General features: G+C 43.2%; 5 protein-coding genes across 5 annotated transcripts; 4 read left to right on the plus strand and 1 right to left on the minus strand.

The window, feature by feature from the left end:
- Positions 1 to 988: 988 nt before the first annotated feature.
- Positions 989 to 3,782, plus strand: BCIN_16g01560 (hypothetical protein). The gene has a single exon (XM_024697903.1). It carries the CDS (start codon positions 1,592 to 1,594, stop codon positions 3,413 to 3,415), a length of 1,824 nt encoding a protein of 607 aa, XP_024553720.1. The 5' UTR covers positions 989 to 1,591; the 3' UTR covers positions 3,416 to 3,782.
- Positions 3,783 to 4,381: 599 nt separating this feature from the next.
- Positions 4,382 to 7,105, plus strand: BCIN_16g01570 (hypothetical protein). Its single transcript, XM_024697904.1, has 6 exons — positions 4,382 to 5,257; positions 5,336 to 5,534; positions 5,605 to 5,914; positions 5,985 to 6,381; positions 6,436 to 6,585; positions 6,654 to 7,105. The coding sequence occupies exons 1-6, from the start codon at positions 5,130 to 5,132 to the stop codon at positions 6,991 to 6,993; spliced, it is 1,524 nt and encodes a 507-aa protein (XP_024553721.1). The 5' UTR covers positions 4,382 to 5,129; the 3' UTR covers positions 6,994 to 7,105.
- Positions 7,106 to 7,394: 289 nt separating this feature from the next.
- Positions 7,395 to 9,113, plus strand: BCIN_16g01580 (hypothetical protein). Its single transcript, XM_001546454.2, has one exon. The coding sequence runs from the start codon at positions 7,646 to 7,648 to the stop codon at positions 8,408 to 8,410; it is 765 nt and encodes a 254-aa protein (XP_001546504.1). The 5' UTR covers positions 7,395 to 7,645; the 3' UTR covers positions 8,411 to 9,113.
- Positions 9,114 to 14,201: 5,088 nt separating this feature from the next.
- BCIN_16g01590 (hypothetical protein) lies at positions 14,202 to 15,911 on the plus strand. The gene is made up of 2 exons (XM_001546457.2): positions 14,202 to 14,492; positions 14,558 to 15,911. The coding sequence occupies exons 1-2, from the start codon at positions 14,342 to 14,344 to the stop codon at positions 15,670 to 15,672; spliced, it is 1,266 nt and encodes a 421-aa protein (XP_001546507.1). The 5' UTR covers positions 14,202 to 14,341; the 3' UTR covers positions 15,673 to 15,911.
- A 301-nt stretch (positions 15,912 to 16,212) lies between these two features.
- Positions 16,213 to 18,100, minus strand: BCIN_16g01600 (hypothetical protein). The gene is made up of 2 exons (XM_024697905.1): positions 17,462 to 18,100; positions 16,213 to 17,407 (listed from the first exon to the last, which is right to left on the minus strand). Exons 1-2 carry the CDS (start codon positions 18,057 to 18,059, stop codon positions 17,373 to 17,375), a joined length of 633 nt encoding a protein of 210 aa, XP_024553722.1. The 5' UTR covers positions 18,060 to 18,100; the 3' UTR covers positions 16,213 to 17,372.
- Positions 18,101 to 18,147: the final 47 nt, after the last annotated feature.

An 18,147-nucleotide genomic window follows, 5' to 3' on the forward strand; every position in this document is an offset into this window, starting at 1 on the left:
TTTTGGATTTTGGGTTTTGGGTTTGAATATCCCAATGATTATTGAATCATGTGCTTACATTATATAACGTTATGTGTGCGCAGTATGTGTGCACCGTTTGTATGGACTGTGCCTCCTTCTGTGTACGTACTGTACTACCTACATCGCATCGCTTCGCATCGCATCCACATGACAAATGACAAGAGGAAGTATTTGGGATGGTTGTTTGTGATTGGTTGAGAGGGAAGGGAGAAGAAAATGTGCGGAAATGATTGGGTGGTAATTACCGAGGTGGTGTTTTTGGTGGTCACTCGTAAATCATTCATAATATATTATAGGTCACTCGTAAATCATTCATCATATTTTATAGGTCACTCGTAAATCATTCATCATATTTTATAGGTCGCTCATAATCATTCATACGATAGGTGAGACGCAGGTACTAGGTAGGTAGGTTTATGATTTATGATTTTATGATTTTATGATTTTATGATTTTATGATTTTATGATTTTATGATTTTATGATTTTATGATTTTATGATTTTATGATTTTATGATTTTATGATTTTATGATTTTATGATTTTATGATTTTATGATTTTATGATTTTATGATTTTATGATTTTATGATTTTATGATTTTATGATTTTATGATTTTATGATTTTATGATCATTCTCAGGCAAATTCCCCTTTTGTCGGGGTTTCGGGCCTTGTCTCATCAATTGGCCGCGTCAGTTGCAAGAGGCTAGAGAGGCTAGAGAGGCTAGAGACCGCTAGTGGAGACTTTAGATTCTGGGGCTATGCAGATGGGGGGGGAGAATGGGAGAGAATGGGAGAAGGGATAGGAGAGATTGACTGGGACCAAGACCAGGACCAGGACCAAGGACCCTGATGGAAGTGAAGGTGAAGGTGAAGACTGAACACTGAACACTGAAGACTAAAAATTATAATTATAATTATAATTACAATTACAATCACAATTACAACAATAATAGTAATAATAACAGATGATTTTTATTAATCTCATTCTCAATTTCCATCTCATCCTCACACCTGCTCATCCTCTCACAACCTCATCCTCATCCTCACCCTCACCCTCATCTTCACACTCACACACACACACACAATCAATCCATCACATAGTTTCACCATTTGTTGTCCCCTTGGGTTTATGCATTTTTAATTGTGAATACCTACCGTGTCAATCAATTGATTCACTTCACCGTTGCATTGTCACATATTACTTTCTTTTCTCTTCTCTTCTATTCAATCCTTACCATCTTTCTTCTCCTTCTTCTTCTTCTTCTTCTTCTTCTTCTTCTTCTTCTTCTTCTTCTTCTTCTCCTTCTACCTCTACTTCTATTTCTACGTCGACCAAGACTTTCCGGCATCACATGGCAGTTCTTCCGCCCTTTCTCATATCATCATAAATATATTTGTTGGGAGTGGGAGTGCGACGACGACGACGACGACGACGAAGGAAAAGAACTTCAATCAATTACACAAAGAGCAAACACACCCATACCACCAACACGGATCCGAATTTAATAATACCCACGCTTGTCAGATGAAGGACAACTTGTATTAGGACTCGGAAAAAGCAAATCTCATCATGGGAATCAAAAACCAACTCTACAAGATGTCGCGATCATCATCCCCTCGATACGCTCCTCTCCCTCGCAATTCCCTCGATGCCAACGACTATACCTACGAATACAAAGATACATCTGTTTCCTCGCGGCGCATCGCATCCAAACTCCTTCGAGCCTGTCGGAGAATCTGCAAACCAACATACATCTTCCTCTTCTTCATCCTATTTATATGCTGGCAGGTGGTCTTCAACGCCAGCTACACCAATCCTCCCAAATTCTCAATCCCTAGCGACGAAAAGGTCTTCATCGCAGCGAATATTGTGGACCCGAAAATGATAGATGGGCTGTGGGGTGATAATTTGGTCGCGCTGGTGGATGCGATTGGAAAGGAGAGGGTTTACGTGAGTGTTTATGGAGGTCCTAAAGATTCGTTGATGAGATTGAGCGCGAGATTACCCGGCGTGCAGAAGAGAATTGTGGCAGAGTCAGATGATGTTATTGATCTTTCCACGTTACATCGCATTACTTTGCCGAGTGGCGTGACGAGAGTGAAGAGAATTGAATATTTGGCGGATGTGAGGAACAAGGCTTTGGACCCCATGACATCGGGAGAGGTGACGGAGAAGTATGAGAGAGTGCTCTTCTTGAATGATGTTATCTTTGACGTGGAGGGTGCCATGAGATTATTGTGGGGGACGAATGTCAATGAAGAGGGAAAGGCCGAGTACAAGGCCGTTTGTGGTGCGGATTTTATTACGAGCTGGAAATACTATGATACCTATGCTACAAGGGATACGGAGGGCTATAGTATCGGCGTACCAATCTTTCCGTGGTTTGGAGGAAGAGGAGATAGCACGAGTCGAAAGGATGTTTTGGCTGGAAAGGATGCGGTCAGGGTTAAGAGTTGTTGGGGGGGTATTGTGGCGTTCGATGGGAGATTTTTCCAAAAGGAAATCGCCAAGTCGACGACTTCGAGTTCGAAAGAGAGAGAAGCCCAAAACTCGGATCATGTCTACGAGCGTTCTTCCTCGCTCGCAGAACTTCCACTCAAATTTCGATCCGAACCAGAATCTTTCTGGGATTCGTCCGAGTGTTGTCTCATTCACGCTGATATCCTCGCGACACCCGATTTCTCAGATTACACTACCAATACCAATGAAGCGTGGGGCGAAGGAATTTTCATGAATCCTTTTGTAAGGGTGACATATGATGCGAAATCATTCCACTACATTAAGTATGCGAAGAGATTTGAGAGATTATTTACACCATGGCAAGCGATCATCAACCATTTTGCCCATCTTCCTCGATACAATGATAGGAGGATGGAAAATGAGGGAGACATTGTGGAGGATCGATTGTGGATTCCTAATTCGTTCACCCCTGAACAGGAGCAAGCTATGATTGATTTACAAAAGAATTTTGGTGGAAAATATGGAAACGCTTCTGATTCTATGGAAAAGAAGAAGCACGGAAAGAGAGATGTAGGTGATGAGGATTCGACCTGGCAAGGGTTTGATTCTATTCCAGCATCATCTTCATCATCGTACTTCTCTGCAATAGTTGGAGGTCTTAAACCCCGTGCCAAGACGTCTCCACCACCATCGAGAATCATGCATGCGAAACGACAGATTACACAAAGTGATAATGCGTTAGCAAAACCAAAAGGTTACTGGGAGAGAGAGGGTCGTTACGTGGATTATGAGAGAGTAGCCCGAAAGGGAGGATACTGTGGAGTAAGACAATTAACGATTTTGAGAGAGGGAGTTATTGGAATTGGAGAAAAAGGATGGGTAAATCTCAGAGGGGAAGTACCGCCTAGGGAAGCTAATGCGACGAGGGTATAAATTTATGCCATCAGTTTGTTTGTGTGGGTGGATGGAAGAAAGAAAGGAGGAATTTCGATTGATTGATTGATGAGTTGAAGATAAACCATTTTGTTTTTTTTTGGCGAATAAACCGCATGCGATATGTATTGGGATATAAAAATAGATCGATCGGCTTTGACCCCTTTGACGAATAGCTAGTCGGGGAATGATAGGAGTAGGGCGTTGAAGAGTTTTCTTCTTCTTTTTTTCTTCTGGTGGATGAATGGATGGATATGGGATATATCTATTACCTATCTATATATATAAGCGATAGGGTTTCTTTGTGGATAGCACATTCTATCTTGATTATTTAGGGATGGATGGATAAGGAAATTATACTCTTTTAATATTCTGAATTGTGTTTTGGGGGGTGGTTTTTGATGTGATGTGATGTTGTGAAGTGATGTTGTGAAGTGAATGTGAAATTGAAGGAGAGGAGAGAGGAGAGAGGAGAGAAAAGAAGAGAGATAGAGATTGATATTAAGTGAGACTTATTAGCTAGGTAGTTTTTGGAATGGAATGTTGAGGGTGTGGATGTGGATGTGGATGGGGAAAGGAGAGGTAGGAAAGGAGAGAGGGGAGAGAGGGGAGAGAGGGGAGAGAGGGGAGAGAGGAGAGAGAGGGGAGAGAGGAGAGGAAGGGAGAAAAAGAGAGGGGTTAGGATTGGAAAGGAAGTCTAGATTTTAGGTAGGTAGAGAGTTAGTTAATGAAAGGATAGGATTAGAGTTAATAAATAAATAGATAAATAGATAAATAAACATCGGAAAGGGATATATTTTTTGAGATTATATACATGTGTGTGTGTGTGTGTGTGTGTATTGAAACAAATGTACTATTCATTGTTCTACGATTCTGACGTTCTCATCCACTTAAAGCCTTCCCGCATAAGAACGAACAAATATTACCTTTCTTGTTTTCACATCTCCTACTTCCTATCACTTCTTCGAATCAAATCACAGCCTTACATAATAATCTCTTATCATCATCATCATCATCATCATGATCGTCATGATGAGGTGTGTAGGAGATTGGTTTCATTCCATTCCATTCCATTCGACGATTCGATGCAACCAACAGGGGGTAAGTGTGAAGAGAATATCACGTGCCTCCCGCCAAAAGCACGTCAAGACTTCGCAGCATCACGTCAATATTCGAGCCATACATTCTGCGCGCATACACCCCCGCTCACTCTGGACCGGGGAGGTTGGGAGGGATGCACGGGTTTTAGTGCGGTGGGTTTGAGGATGGGTGGACGTACGTACTGCGATTTTTTTCTGGAGTTGGAGTGGGAGTTTGAGTGGGTGGTTAGATGGGAGATGGGAGGGAGAGGGGTTTGGGTGTGGTGAGGGTCTGAGATAGGCGGATGGGATGGGATGGGATGGGATGGGATGGTCGGGATGAGCGTGCATCTGTATAGATGGATTTATGTGTATATCATGCAAGTGCATGCATGCATGCTTGTTACATTTTCGGAAAGGAAAAATGGGGAGATGGTATTTTTTGGGGGGGGGATGGTTGTATATATATTGGGGTAGTGTATGTGTATTGGAGGATGTTTTTTCTGCTTTGCTCCCTCTTTTTCTTCAGCGGTTTGAGACTTGGTGTGTGAAATTGTGCTTTTTCTGTAATTTGGAGAAGAATTGGAGGATAGCAAGCAAGCAAGAAAGCAAGAAAGCAAGGAGAATTGAACAGAATGGGCGCTCAAGAGACATGTGATGGGCCGTTCAAAGCAGCTGGTGATGAAGAAGTTGCAGCTATCAGTGTGGAAGAGAATATACAGCCTGATTGGACGCAGGAGGAAGAACGATTGGCCAAGAGAAAGTGAGTGATATCTTCCCTATACGAACGTCGAGCGCTGTGTTTTTGGATATACTTTCTGAGGACTGACAATGGTTCCAGAATCGATTTTATTCTTCTCCCGATTCTTGGACTTGCGTTTTTTGCTCTGCAGCTGGATAGAGGAAATATTGCAAATGCGTTGACGAGTACTATCACGACGGATTTGGGCGTGACGACGAATCAGATTAATGCGGGATCGAGTATTTTATCGGCGGGAATCGTAGTGTTGGAGATTCCTAGTAATGTTCTATTGCAAAAGGTATTTTGATTTTCGTGGAGGATCTACTCGCTTCCATTCTCAAGAAGACATGTAACTAAGATATCGTTAGATCGGACCACAGAAGTGGTTAGCAGGTCAAATTATAGCTTGGGGATTGGTGGCTACTTTTCAAAACTTCATCACGAATTACTCGGGATATATCGTCACTCGTCTCTTGCTAGGACTGTGCGAAGCAGGATTTATTCCCGGGGCTCTCTATACCATGTCTCTTTGGTATAAGAAATCCGAATCGAGTTTGAGGATATCGATTTTCTTCTTGGGGAATCTGTTGGCTTCGGCAACGACTTCTCTTATTGGAGCGGGGATCTTGTCAATGTCGGGGAGATATGGTATTGCGGGGTGGAGATGGCTATTTATCAGTAAGTTTATGTCTTTTGAGTTTGATCTTTAGCTTGCTATGCGGTATATTGACTTGCTGTCGCATCATAGTTGAAGGATTGATAACTATCGGAATCGGTTTCATCTTCATTCTCTTCCTCCCTCCCAGCGTCTCAAACGGCTCTCCACTGATCAGCGGTGGTAAATGGAGTTATTTCACTCCCCGGGAACAATACATTCTAGTGCGACGAATTCTCCTCGATGATCCTGCCAAAACTACAGGACAGCTCCGGATCTCCGGAAAAGAAGTCCTGAGAACGATTAGAAAACCAAGAATATTGGTTCACAACCTCATCACGTTAACATCTACAATCTCTGTTAGCGCGGTACAAGGCTATGGACCTTCGATCATTAAGAGTCTAGGTTTCAAAACGGTACGAGCAAATGCTATGGCATCGGTTGGGAATTTTATCGCGGCATTTGTGGTAGTGATTCTTGGATTCGTTGCGTTGGTATTCCCTTTTCAGCCATGTAGAATCTCAAACTAACCGTCTCAATTCAGAGATAAAACAGGACGTCGTGGCCCTGCAGTCGTTTTCGGCGCTACTTGGTGCGTGATCGCCTATGCTTGCTTACGCATTTCCATTGGAGAAAGTAAATGGCATCGCTATGCTGCAGTGGTTTTCTCCATGGCTACAAATTCTAACGTCCAGTTAGTTGTCCCCTGCATTCACTATCCCTTGGCTCAAATTCAACTAAACATACCTAACCTTCTTCTAGCATCCTCAACGTCTCCTGGCTCTCCATCAACTGCAAATCTCCTCAGGAACGTAGTATAGCCATGGCGATGATTATCATGGCCGCTAACTCAGCGGCTATTGCAGGATCGCAAGTCTTTCGCACTGCGGATGCCCCGCTGTATACGCATGCCTTTACGGCTATGTATATACTTGCCGCGGCGACATTTGCCATTGTGGTGGGCTTGATGGTGTGGTATATTTTTGCGAATAGGAGGTTAGGAAAGAAACCGGAGGTGGTGCAAGGAGGATTGAAGATGGAGGGGGAGAGTGGAGAGGAGGGAAGTTTGGAGGTGGTGAAGAAATGGTGGTGGACTTGGTGAGGTCGGATGAGTTGAATAGATAAAATGGAGATTGGGTTATTGTTTTTGTAGTAATGTATTCTGGGATAGTAAAGATGATATTGGATTAATGAATAACAATACGAGTTGCTGACTTGCTGTCTCGATATATATCCCTCGAGAGACTCTGTTTCAAGACTCGTGATTCGAAGTCTACACAATTCCGCCTTCTGCAAATATCAAGCATATAGGAGAAGAGGGAGGATAAAAAAAAGGAAAACTCAGGTTTAAAGACATTAGAAGAGTAGGGGAGAGGGAACATTGGTGAAATGAAGTACGAGGTAACATTGTGGGCTGTTCTTGTAACCCACCACTTGTGATAACGCTGGAGTTTAAGTACGCATGTTATATTTGACACACAGAAAATTGATGGTGAAAAGCTTGATTTCATGGTGCTTCTACTCATAGTATTGAGTCCTCGAAGAATTCTTCTCCTCTTGTCCGAGAAGCTTATGGTGTAGATACAAGACAAGACAAGATCCCATATCAATTACCCCACCTCGGGATCGACATGTATCTACACAAAGCGAAGCGACAAGACAAGTCACAAACCACACGAAGGGGGGAAAGAAACACACATACAGAAACAGATCTTTCGCATCTTCCATACTCTCTCAACTTTAACCAAAAAAAAATGCCCTCCTCATTCCTAAACAAAACCATCATCATCACCGGCGCCGGAAGCGGCATCGGTCGAGCCACCGCCATCAAACTCGCTTCTCTGGGCGCCTCTCTCCATCTCTCCGACATCAACCCCGACTCGGTCTCCAAAACCCGAGAACTCTGTCCGCACCTGGAATCACCGTCTGTCCAGAAATTCTACGCCCGCTCTCTCGACGTCAGTGACTCCCAAGCATGTAATACGTATATCCACGATCTGGTCCGCGGCGAACACAGCACGATCGATCACGTGTTTAACTGCGCGGGGATTAACCCTACTGCGATCCCGATTCAGGATGTCTCGGATGAGTATTGGGATCGTCTGATGAATGTGAATCTGAAAGGGACGTTTAATATCACGCGCGCGGTGGCGCCGCATCTCGCCTCCGGCTCGTCGTTTGTGAATGTCTCGTCGGTGTGTGGCGTGGTTCCCGTGTTGCAGTTTTCGGTCTACTGCGCGACGAAGTATGCGGTGGTGGGCTTCTCGAAATGCATGGCGTTGGAGTTGGGTCCGAGGGGGATCAGAACGAATGTGGTGGCGCCTGGGTATATTGATACGCCGACTAATGTGTCGGTGCTGGCGGGTGAGGAGGAGGTGAGGAAGATGGAGGGCATGGTGGCGAGTGCGAGGTTTGGATTACCGGAGGAGGTGGCGGATGTGGTGGTCTTTTTGATGAGTGAGGAGGCGAGGTATGTTAATGGGAGTGTGGTGGAGGTTAATGGGGGGATGGCTCATTGAGGGGACTGTGGGAGTGTGAAGAGAGGTGTGTGGGCTTTGCTTGGGATAGTGAATGGGATTGCATTGCATTGCATTGTAACGCGTGATCACTAGTTCCTAGTGAGCCTTAGAGAAGATCTCGAACATAGGTATTATCTCGAGAAGATACTGCTAGGAATGATTACCAGAGGTGAGACCATACCCATACCTTGGTTGAAGACTCACCAAGGGTACTGTTGTGGGGAAATCGAAAGCTTGCAAGAAATAACACAGTGTGGGATGTTGAAGCAATCTCCATCGTTAAAAGGTTGTCGATTCGTAAGTTCGAATAGGGGTTCAGGTTGTCCGGATACTCTCGGTGTATGTAGTATTGGATAACCGTCTGAAGATTTGGGATACTATAATATGGAATCTCACTATTTTTGAAATCGAGACATAGATAAGCAGCTCCCAGAATCGGATGAGACTGCATGATGTTTATTATGCCCTCATATTTCAAAAGACTTGCGCTAGAAAATGTATGGTCAGATACCGCTAGTAACATAACATATTTTAATTACTTAGAACGAAGATTGCTGGGAGTATCAGATGATAGATTTACTGTTGGAGCCCTAGATCTTGGAGGAGTTTGGCTAATCCAGGCAAGATTTTTGGATACAAAGGGGTCCATTAGCAAAGCAGATCTGGGATATGAAAATATACAATCTGGTCTATAGACAAGACATTGCTGGAAGTTCAAGTCTTTACACAGCAGATGTTACAGGGAATTTAGAGCTATTCGGCCTAGATGAAAGGTTAATTTATATGCTCGACTGCTGTCCCGTCTTACTCCACATCCCATACCGTGTGGATCCGTTGTCTTTGAGATATGTATCCGCCCGTTCGTCACACCACCCAATCAGCAACTGCCATTTGATCCACTTAGCAGAATTTTCATCTGACACACAACATACCAATATGTTACTAAAAAAAGCACAATCCGCATCAAACATAGCAAACATCTAAGTTTCTAAGCTTGAGCATCAAGCTTCTGTGGTCCAATGGTTAGGATTCCACCCTTCCAAGGTGGAGGTTCGTGTTCGATTCACGACAGTTGCAAAATTAACTTTTTGCTCTTTGACACCTTTTAGACGCCGATTTGTTTGGTTGGGTACGAGATGCTTTTATTTTGATCTCGCTACTCTTTCAGGGGCTGAACTTTTGTTTGATCCAAGCAACGTGCTTGCTTGATTGTTTGGATCCTTTTTGTACTCCTTTGCTTATTTCGTGCTTGTATTGAGTAAGTAGCCTATCATATCGGATTGCGGTGGTGGAAAGCGTAATTGTTTTAGAAAAATGAGGTGCACTATTTTACAACTTCTTCGATGGAGCTGATGAGAGATAGGCCGTCTCCTTATTTTTATATCTACAGATGTTGTTGCTGAACAGATATGTATGAGATAGGTGGGTAGTGGGAATGAAATCTAAATCAAAGCCACTACAATTTTTTTTGGCGATGACTAATCGCATTCTTACAACCACCAGAACCCCACGCCATGAACACGATCAATTGTTCACGCCACGCAAATTGGTGTCCTTGCGAATTCTTAATCCATTGCCATAATTTTCTTGCCTCTGTACATTAGTCTGTGATGAGAATGTAACATGGGCATACTTTGAGAGCTCGCTGAATATATGCGAATAAGGAAATGATCATTTCCTTGTACTTCCGTCTAACCTTAACCCCTTCATTGATAAATACGCGAATAATCGATTGTGAGGGTGATGTTGTTTGGTTTTATCTTGCAATAGAATCTGCGAATACTTCTTAAGTTATGACACGTATAAGTTGCTTGAGGGATGAGTACGAATGCGATTGATTTAGTGAGGGTTATGGTAGACACATGGCGAAAGTTCTCCAGGTCCATTTACGTACGGTGTGTGGATTGGCACTTTGCGATGTCGTTCCCCTGAGACTACTAGGGGATAGCTTTCTTGATTTTTAATAAAAAGTGAAATTTCTTAGGTCTATCCCGCTCTGTTGGAATGTCTGAAGCTGGTTTGGATAATCAAGTGAGTTAGTGAGTTTCTAACAGTTTGAGGTTAACTTTGGTGTGATATAAAGTCTCTTGTAGCTACACTTCAGTTGAAGAACACAAAATTTCGCTCAAGCTTAGAGATCTCATCGTGTAGCTCTTCAAATTCTGGGCCCCATTATATTAACAGAGTGCACTGTCGTAGTCTGTATTGCAATTCTATTGTACTTGATGCGGAGTACACCTTCATAGTCTTTCCCCTCTTTGCTTGAATGAATAGTTCAAATACGCTCTTTACTTCTTACTCCAAGCCGAACTACCTAAATCTGCTTCATAGAACATAGAGCGTACGACCACGACCACCATTCATCCCGGTTTACCATACGTTGTCTATGGTGCTTATGCATTCATAAGGGAACTCTAGACGTTCTCCCCTTGTTCATGTACCTGTAGCTCCGAGCTTGACTTACCTAACATAAATGTTCGAGATAATGTCAACCTCTGCCTCCACATCTACTTCTGTGGCTCCCAATGCTTATTTTCAGTCGTCATATTCGTGGATCTGGATGTCGTAATCGGCCATGGTAATTTCTAGGCGCGCTGTAAGGGCGGTTGTAATTGCCGCAGCGCCTGACCGTGGACTATCTGTGTTTCGGCGGCTATATGAATAGTTGTGTGCAGTAAGAACCATTTTCGACGATGGTTTCTCCGGTTTTCGCGCAACCGGTTGAATATATGGAAAGATACTACACTGGTGTTCTGATAGTGGAATTAATTAGTCATGGAATCCTCGTTGTTTAACACCGTCGCTATCTCGAGACCCGATTGTTTTCCTTTGGTAAATGGTATCGAAATACATGATTTTACATGAAACAGAATAATGGAAGCAAATCCGGCACTGAATTGATGATCGAAAATGGTAGAAAAGGGAATGTTGTAAATAATCTCAACTTCAAAGGTTGGGTTAGTCATGGATGACGGTGGTAGCTGTACTCTCCTATGTTTTATGGTCCCATTCTCGGGCGCCGTATTGCATCTTGCACGATGTGAAAGAATTTGGGATTGACTTCTATTCATCTTCGTTTCAGCTGAATCAAGATATCCTTGCACGGCAATGAACCTCGTGTACAAAATAATGACTGGAAAATCGAAAGATTTGACGAGCAATCTCTTCTCGAAAGGTAAAATGTATCGAGGTTCTTCCCCGCTGAAAGCGATCAATGCAGCTCTAGTACGTTTCCCAGAAGCTCGAGTGAAGGTGTCGAGAATCACCAACCTGAACCACATTTTCTGTTCCTAATCAGCTTACAACAGAGTCGAATATCTCATAGACCAGAAATTTGTCTGGAATTACTGTGACCGACAGTTGAACACCGACTGCGCTGTTGCTCAGTTACCTTCATCACTGTCTGTGAGATTTGGGTTCGGATAAGCAGTGAAAATACTCTCAGGAATTTGCAGACATAATTGTTGTCTGGTTTAGGAGGGGGGTTTAGTTTCGCAACATGCCTCCTTGTCCATAGCTCTATGCTTTTTTTGATTTCGTAAATTGGCACCAAACAGTCTTAGCACTGCTAAGCCTGTTAGCAATATGAAAAATTGTAACTTCCTCTAGTATTATCATGAAAATCATCAGGCTGTCGCAGATTGCTTCCAGGAACTTTCTAGGTCGCTACATTCATGCCTGCACAATGATATATGACTCCAGCATTACTGGACCGGGAATTGAGAAAGGCGACTAAATGAGACCTTGGTGAGGATTACAACTGGGCACTTTGTTGAATCTTCAACACGAGGAAGATGGATCATAGCTACTCATAAATTTAGAACATGTTCCAATACGGATTCGTATGCTCGAGGAGCACCTATTAAGTAACAAAATCATCAATTGCTACCAAGTCAGTCATGAATGAAATGAGTGCTGACGAAGAAGTAGATGATGCTTACGAGAGACAAAGAATGGAAGTCAGACAAAAAAGTATCATCAGCTTCACACGAAGTTTGCTTGCGTCAGATCGGGAGGCTCTCGCGGGGAAATTGGAAATCTCACTTTGCCACAATCTTCCTGCAACACCGAGAAAGACTTTCAATTTCAACCGAAAAAGCAATCCTTTACCAAATTGCCGGTATCAAACATCAAACTTCAGGTACGATATGTAACGTGAACATGATTGATTCCATGCCGGTAGATAACAACGGAGGTGCGATTGGCTCCACAAAGGATGTGGACAAATATAGAAAGAATGTGTTGTTACTTCAATGCATTCCTTTAGGGCTTGTACGCCAGCCTTATAAAACACGCCGAATATAGACGTTAGGCGAAGTACTAGAGGGACATTGTGCTTTTGCATTCCCTGATAATCTGATTTCATCGAAATGAAGGAGGGGAACACAAGCACATGATATTATTAGGAAAGTGGTCAGAAGCTTAAATTTAAGAATAGATGAGAGGGAGTATGAATTTATCAGATTATGAGCCCGATCAAGAAAGAAGGATTCTTCATCTCATAGTCAGCAAATGGTGCTCGGAATTCTGGAAACAGCGGGACACACACAATATACTAATCAGCAAGTGAAACAAATTGTTCTTCTGGTGTTAAGATTTTCACGTGTTTTCAATGAGATAATTTTTTGATTATCATCCATATGGAAAAGCAGATTGTCAGCAAAATTTTAATCCTTCGCGGCTGAGTCGTTTTACACGAAAGTCGAAAGGGGTCTAGCTTCAGGGGTATCCTGTTCCATTAGATAAGCAGAAAGCCCCCAACAACACGCTGAATAATGGCAGTGTGGGGTTGAGCGTGTTGCATCTTGCTCCAACATCTCATCGATCTCTATCAGATAAACGCACCCAAAAAGCGATTTGTGTGAGATGAGATGCAGTGCTCCTCAAGATGCTGCAGGTTGCATTTCTTTTCTTGGATGCATTTGCAAGAGATCCCATGGGGTATCAGTTGCGACCTTCGCCGCAGTGTCCAAGTCCTTAATTTCAAACGGATGACATGAACCTGGCAACGTTGCAATAAGCTTCTTGCTTTGTCGATATCGACTCCAAATGAGGATTTTGCTTGATTCCATCCCTCATATATGCTATTCAAAAATTACGCAAACACAGTTGGTGTATTGTTCTAGACTAGCTAGTAGGCTATCGGCATTTGTGACTTTGGCTACGGCCATGTCGCAATACTAACTCAAATACCATATGCTATAAGCGGTTTAAAGATTTTAGAATTCTTGAGAGAGCCCATATAGTAGGGCCTTCAAAGATCGTAAATTTTGCTTGTTGGCACGTATGCTAATCGGCACGTATGCTAATCGGCACAGTTGCCAGTTGACAGGGGTCGAATTAGATGCTGACCAGCAGGTTTGGGCGGAGGATGTCAACGAACCGTACAATTGGCGAGGGACGGATTAGCTCAACATATCCTTTGGTCCAGGTGTTGCTAATGGCCATCAAAATCGATGTTTAATGATGATACTGCTTCAGGAAGACTTATGGATCTTGGTCAACAAAATATCTACAGACCCTATTATTTCCTTTGAAGGAATTCAAGGCTTGTGTGTACTGACTGGTGTGGCTTGGCATAGGATTCGTACTTCATCTCAGAAATGATCCCACTGCAACCCGAAGCTACTCCAGGAAGGCGCAATCCATCATGATTCTATTCATGGCAAATGAATGCTTCGAGACGGAAGGCCTTTGAGGTTCTTTGAATGAGGAATCTATTCACCGATCTCAAGATGAAGTTATATAAGTATGCTCTTCCGGCTCGGAAAGTAAAGCATCATCAACAACAGCTACTCACATTCATTTCCTACTCACATTCATTTATTTCCTTTTCGGGTTTTTTATCCCATTACTTTCCTTCATACCTTCATTTGAAACCTACAATCTACAATTTGAATTTTGTTATTTTTTTCTCTACTTCATTTCATCATGTACTCAACAAAAAGTCTCATCGGGTTTGCGAGCATGCTCGCAGCCCTTCCATCTGCCATTGCTGGTTTTAGCTCCAGCTCTTCTAACAGTGTTGCCATTTACTGGGGTCAAGGTCCTAACCAAGGGACACTCGCATCATACTGCTCAAGTAAGACTTTACAATCATTCATCTTCTTGAAAAATGTGAGGCAAAATGCTGACAAACCATTACAGATGCCGGCTTTGACATCATCCCTATCGCTTTCTTGATTTCTCTTAACAAGTTAACTGTCAATGTCGGAAACGCAGATCCTGCTCAAGTCGCAAAGGATATCGTCACTTGCCAGGGTCTGGGTAAGACAATTCTGCTCTCCATTGGAGGAGCAACTTACACCGAGAATGAACTCGCAAGTGCTGATGCCGCAACTACTGCCGCCAAGAATGTCTGGGCTGCCTTTGGTCCCAAAACCTCATCCTCGACAACTCGACCATTCGGTGACGCTGTCGTTGATGGCTTCGATTTTGATATCGAAACTCAAGGTCTTACTAACTTGGACGTCTTCGCTCAAGAACTCCGTACTCTTTCGGATGCTGAGACCAGCAAGAAATACTACTTGACCGCAGCCCCGCAATGTCCTTACCCAGATCAAGCCGATAAGTCCTTCCTTCAAGGTGCAGTCTCTTTCGATGCTGTCTTCGTCCAATTTTACAACAACAACTGTGGTCTTAACAAGTTCGTCAAAGGAAGCACTACTCAATCTGAATTTAACATGGCTACATGGGATAAATGGGCTTCAACCACCTCCAAGAACAAGAATGTTAAGGTTTTCGTCGGTATCCCAGGTAGCACCAGCGCCGCAACCACAGGTTACATTGACCAAGCCACTCTTACTGATCTCATCACCTACTCCAAGACTTTCAAGAGCTTCGGTGGTATCATGTCTTGGGATATGGTTACTATCATTGGAAACAGTGGTTACCTTGCCAACATCAACAAAGCACTTGGAGGCGTCCCTGCTTCAGGATCTACTGGCTCTTCCAAGACTTCTGCTGCAGCAACCACCGCCAAGGCTACTGCCGCACCAACCACCCTTACCACTAAAGTCAAGTCTACCGTCGTCTCCTCCAAGGTCGTTGCTACCACTACCGCTAAAGCTGCCGCTACTACCACCGCCAAAGCCGCCGATGACCAAACTACCGTTTCATCTGCAGTTGCAAGCGCTACTGCCGCTTCTGGAGCTGTTCCTCAATGGAGCCAGTGCGGAGGTGAAGGATACACCGGATCCACTGTGTGTGCAAGTGGCTTCAAGTGTGTTAAGACTGACGACTGGTGGTCTGCCTGTGAGTAAACTCTCTTTTCCCATCTGGATTAGAATTTACTCGACGGGTATGCTGTTCAGAAATGTATTGGCACATGCATATGGCTATACATACCGAATTTCCTTATATCTTTGATGGAATGACCTGGCAATGATGGTATGGTAAAAAGGAATGGATATATCTGGACGTGTTTGGCATTTTGACGCGCGGGATGCGGTACTTGTTTTGTTTGTTTGGCATTTAGAAAATTTTGTTGAGTTTGTGTGAAGTTTATTTCTTGGTTTTTTTTTGGCTCGAGGAAAGATGATGAGTGGTTGGTTGTTTGGATTTGTATTATTATTCTACCCCTACTATAGCATGGTCGCATTTTAGACGATCAGGTGACTGCAATATGTATTTATGAATGTCACTCTTGGTTTGAATATAGTTTTGAGAGTATTGAATTACTGTGACTGCTATGGTGATCTTAAAACTACTGTTTAGTACTGTAAGCTAGCAGTTACTATACTTCCTACGGTGTTTCAAGCAAGGGTAAAATTGTGGCACGAGAAGCTATAGACACTCCAGGGTGATGAGTTCCACTACATTATAGTGCTACAAAATATCAGAATAATATCTAACTTACTTGGCATCGTTTTAACTTCCGGAGTATTAAAAATCCCACCAAGGACGAGAAGGACCTTTGGTTCAAAAAGATTAGCATGTGTTGTGATATACCAATCCGTTCATGTAGAGTCTAGAGTTTTCGAGCAAATGAGATAATCGTTACGATTAATCATCCCTCAAACCACCATCGACAGGAAGGCCAAGCTTAAATCCCCCGACACAACATCTCTGAAATAATCCCTCAAAAAGCGTAAATTATCCTCTACATATCCTTCAAATGGTCGCTGCCACTCCGCGCAGTAATTCAAATATTTCTAATTTGTGACCCGTTCCATTTTTCTTTGCAATAGTTTCAATTTCTTCCATTGCACGCGTTGTAGTTTTCTTCACTACTTCATCATCTCGGACGTGGGGTCAATTTACCGTAAAACTCACGATTACAAGAGGTTCTTCGATATTGTGTAGTCCTAATGGATTCGCATCACCTTTGCGTACCCAATCTGGTAACAAAGGTTGCATAACTAACGTACAGATCAAAATTTTTACACTCCGCAGTGAAGAAATATCATTCTAATACACAGCATGTGTGGCGTTGAGTGTATCGATATCGTTCTTGATAGTTGCCGTAGCGAGTACTTGACGTTTACCGGCGAGGGGAGGGGGTTCAGTGGATTCATTTTATTAGTGGCACTTGTTAACGTGCGCAATTTGTATGTACCCGAAGAACGCCACATCGACGAAAATGGTGATCTACTCCAATATTCTGGCCACTTCATCTCGGAGGACTTCGTGTATACTAGGTTCAGGGAGATAGCTTGGAGGCCCAGCGGCTGTATGTAAGTAAAGCATGCCAAAGGGCCAGCAGCATGGTGATCCCAATCGACTCGGTTCACAACGTCATGGAAGGCGGATATGACTTTGCTCGTTTGAGAATTGGGTACATACAGAACTCCGCTCCAAATTTTGATGCTGGAAAAACTGCGGGCCGTGAAGCGAGTAACGATTCCAAAATTATTAGAACCTGCTTTGAGGGCACGCCAGAGATCAGGATTCTGAGTTGCGGAGGCTGTGGTAAGGGATCCGGATGCGAGGATAATGTCGTAGCTGATTATTTTCGAACATACTAGACCAAATTTAGGACAGGAGAATAAAAGACCCCTATTTTGAAGATGTTAGAGAAGCGCTCCATATATCAAATAATCATAAGCTCACCTCCCAAAGTCAACCTGCCAAATCCCACTGCAGAATTCCTACCACCAACAACAGCAAGCCCCCTCTCATCCAAATTTTTTGAAACATCCACCCACCTACATCCGGCTCCAATAATCACACATGATTCATTATTGACCTCAGAGGATATGACCTCATTAAAACAACTAAGATCAATTAGAACATCTCCTTCGATACTAGCCGCCCCAGCATTATAAGAATAACCGCCACCGTGGATAGCGAACAATCTCTCGGATACATGCCCTCCACCGACTTGTTCCTTTTTCCGCTCATCATACTCGCGCTTGATAATTTTGATAGCTGCACAAAGTTTCTTGTCATTGCGGGGACAAACAATACATAGGCTTACTTCAAATTCCTGTTTTGCCCAGTAGCCGTTTACTGCCTTGTTGAAAGTAGTGATACTTTGTTGTACAATAATACTTTCAGGCAGAGCCACTGCGAGAGTCTTACTGATTCTCGTGATTTCAGAGAAGATTGGGTTGTCTGTTGACGTTGAGAATAGAAGGCGACGCATGAGGAAAATGGATATACGTATCAGAAAAGTAGTCAAAGACGTGGTAAGAACTTGAGAAACCATGATTTTAGATCTGATGGAAACGAATGGCCGAAGGTTTTGTCTAGCATGCCAGAGGAAAGACGTTAATAGATCCATGTGACGCAGCACG

Source organism: Botrytis cinerea, chromosome 16 (genome assembly GCF_000143535.2).
Source record: "Botrytis cinerea B05.10 chromosome 16, complete sequence".
Classification (NCBI taxonomy): domain Eukaryota; kingdom Fungi; phylum Ascomycota; class Leotiomycetes; order Helotiales; family Sclerotiniaceae; genus Botrytis; species Botrytis cinerea.

Coding starts and splice junctions, on each gene's coding strand:
- BCIN_16g01560 (XM_024697903.1), top strand. CDS start 1,592: ATGGGAATCAAAAACCAACTCTACAAGATGTCGCGATCATCATCCCCT.
- BCIN_16g01570 (XM_024697904.1), top strand. CDS start 5,130: ATGGGCGCTCAAGAGACATGTGATGGGCCGTTCAAAGCAGCTGGTGAT. Junction 5,915..5,984: donor GTGGAGATGGCTATTTATCA/GTAAGTTTATGT, acceptor GTCGCATCATAG/TTGAAGGATTGATAACTATC. Junction 6,586..6,653: donor GCTACAAATTCTAACGTCCA/GTTAGTTGTCCC, acceptor ACCTTCTTCTAG/CATCCTCAACGTCTCCTGGC.
- BCIN_16g01580 (XM_001546454.2), top strand. CDS start 7,646: ATGCCCTCCTCATTCCTAAACAAAACCATCATCATCACCGGCGCCGGA.
- BCIN_16g01590 (XM_001546457.2), top strand. CDS start 14,342: ATGTACTCAACAAAAAGTCTCATCGGGTTTGCGAGCATGCTCGCAGCC. Junction 14,493..14,557: donor ACTCGCATCATACTGCTCAA/GTAAGACTTTAC, acceptor AAACCATTACAG/ATGCCGGCTTTGACATCATC.
- BCIN_16g01600 (XM_024697905.1), bottom strand. CDS start 18,059: ATGGTTTCTCAAGTTCTTACCACGTCTTTGACTACTTTTCTGATACGT. Junction 17,408..17,461: donor TGGCAGGTTGACTTTGGGAG/GTGAGCTTATGA, acceptor TCTTCAAAATAG/GGGTCTTTTATTCTCCTGTC.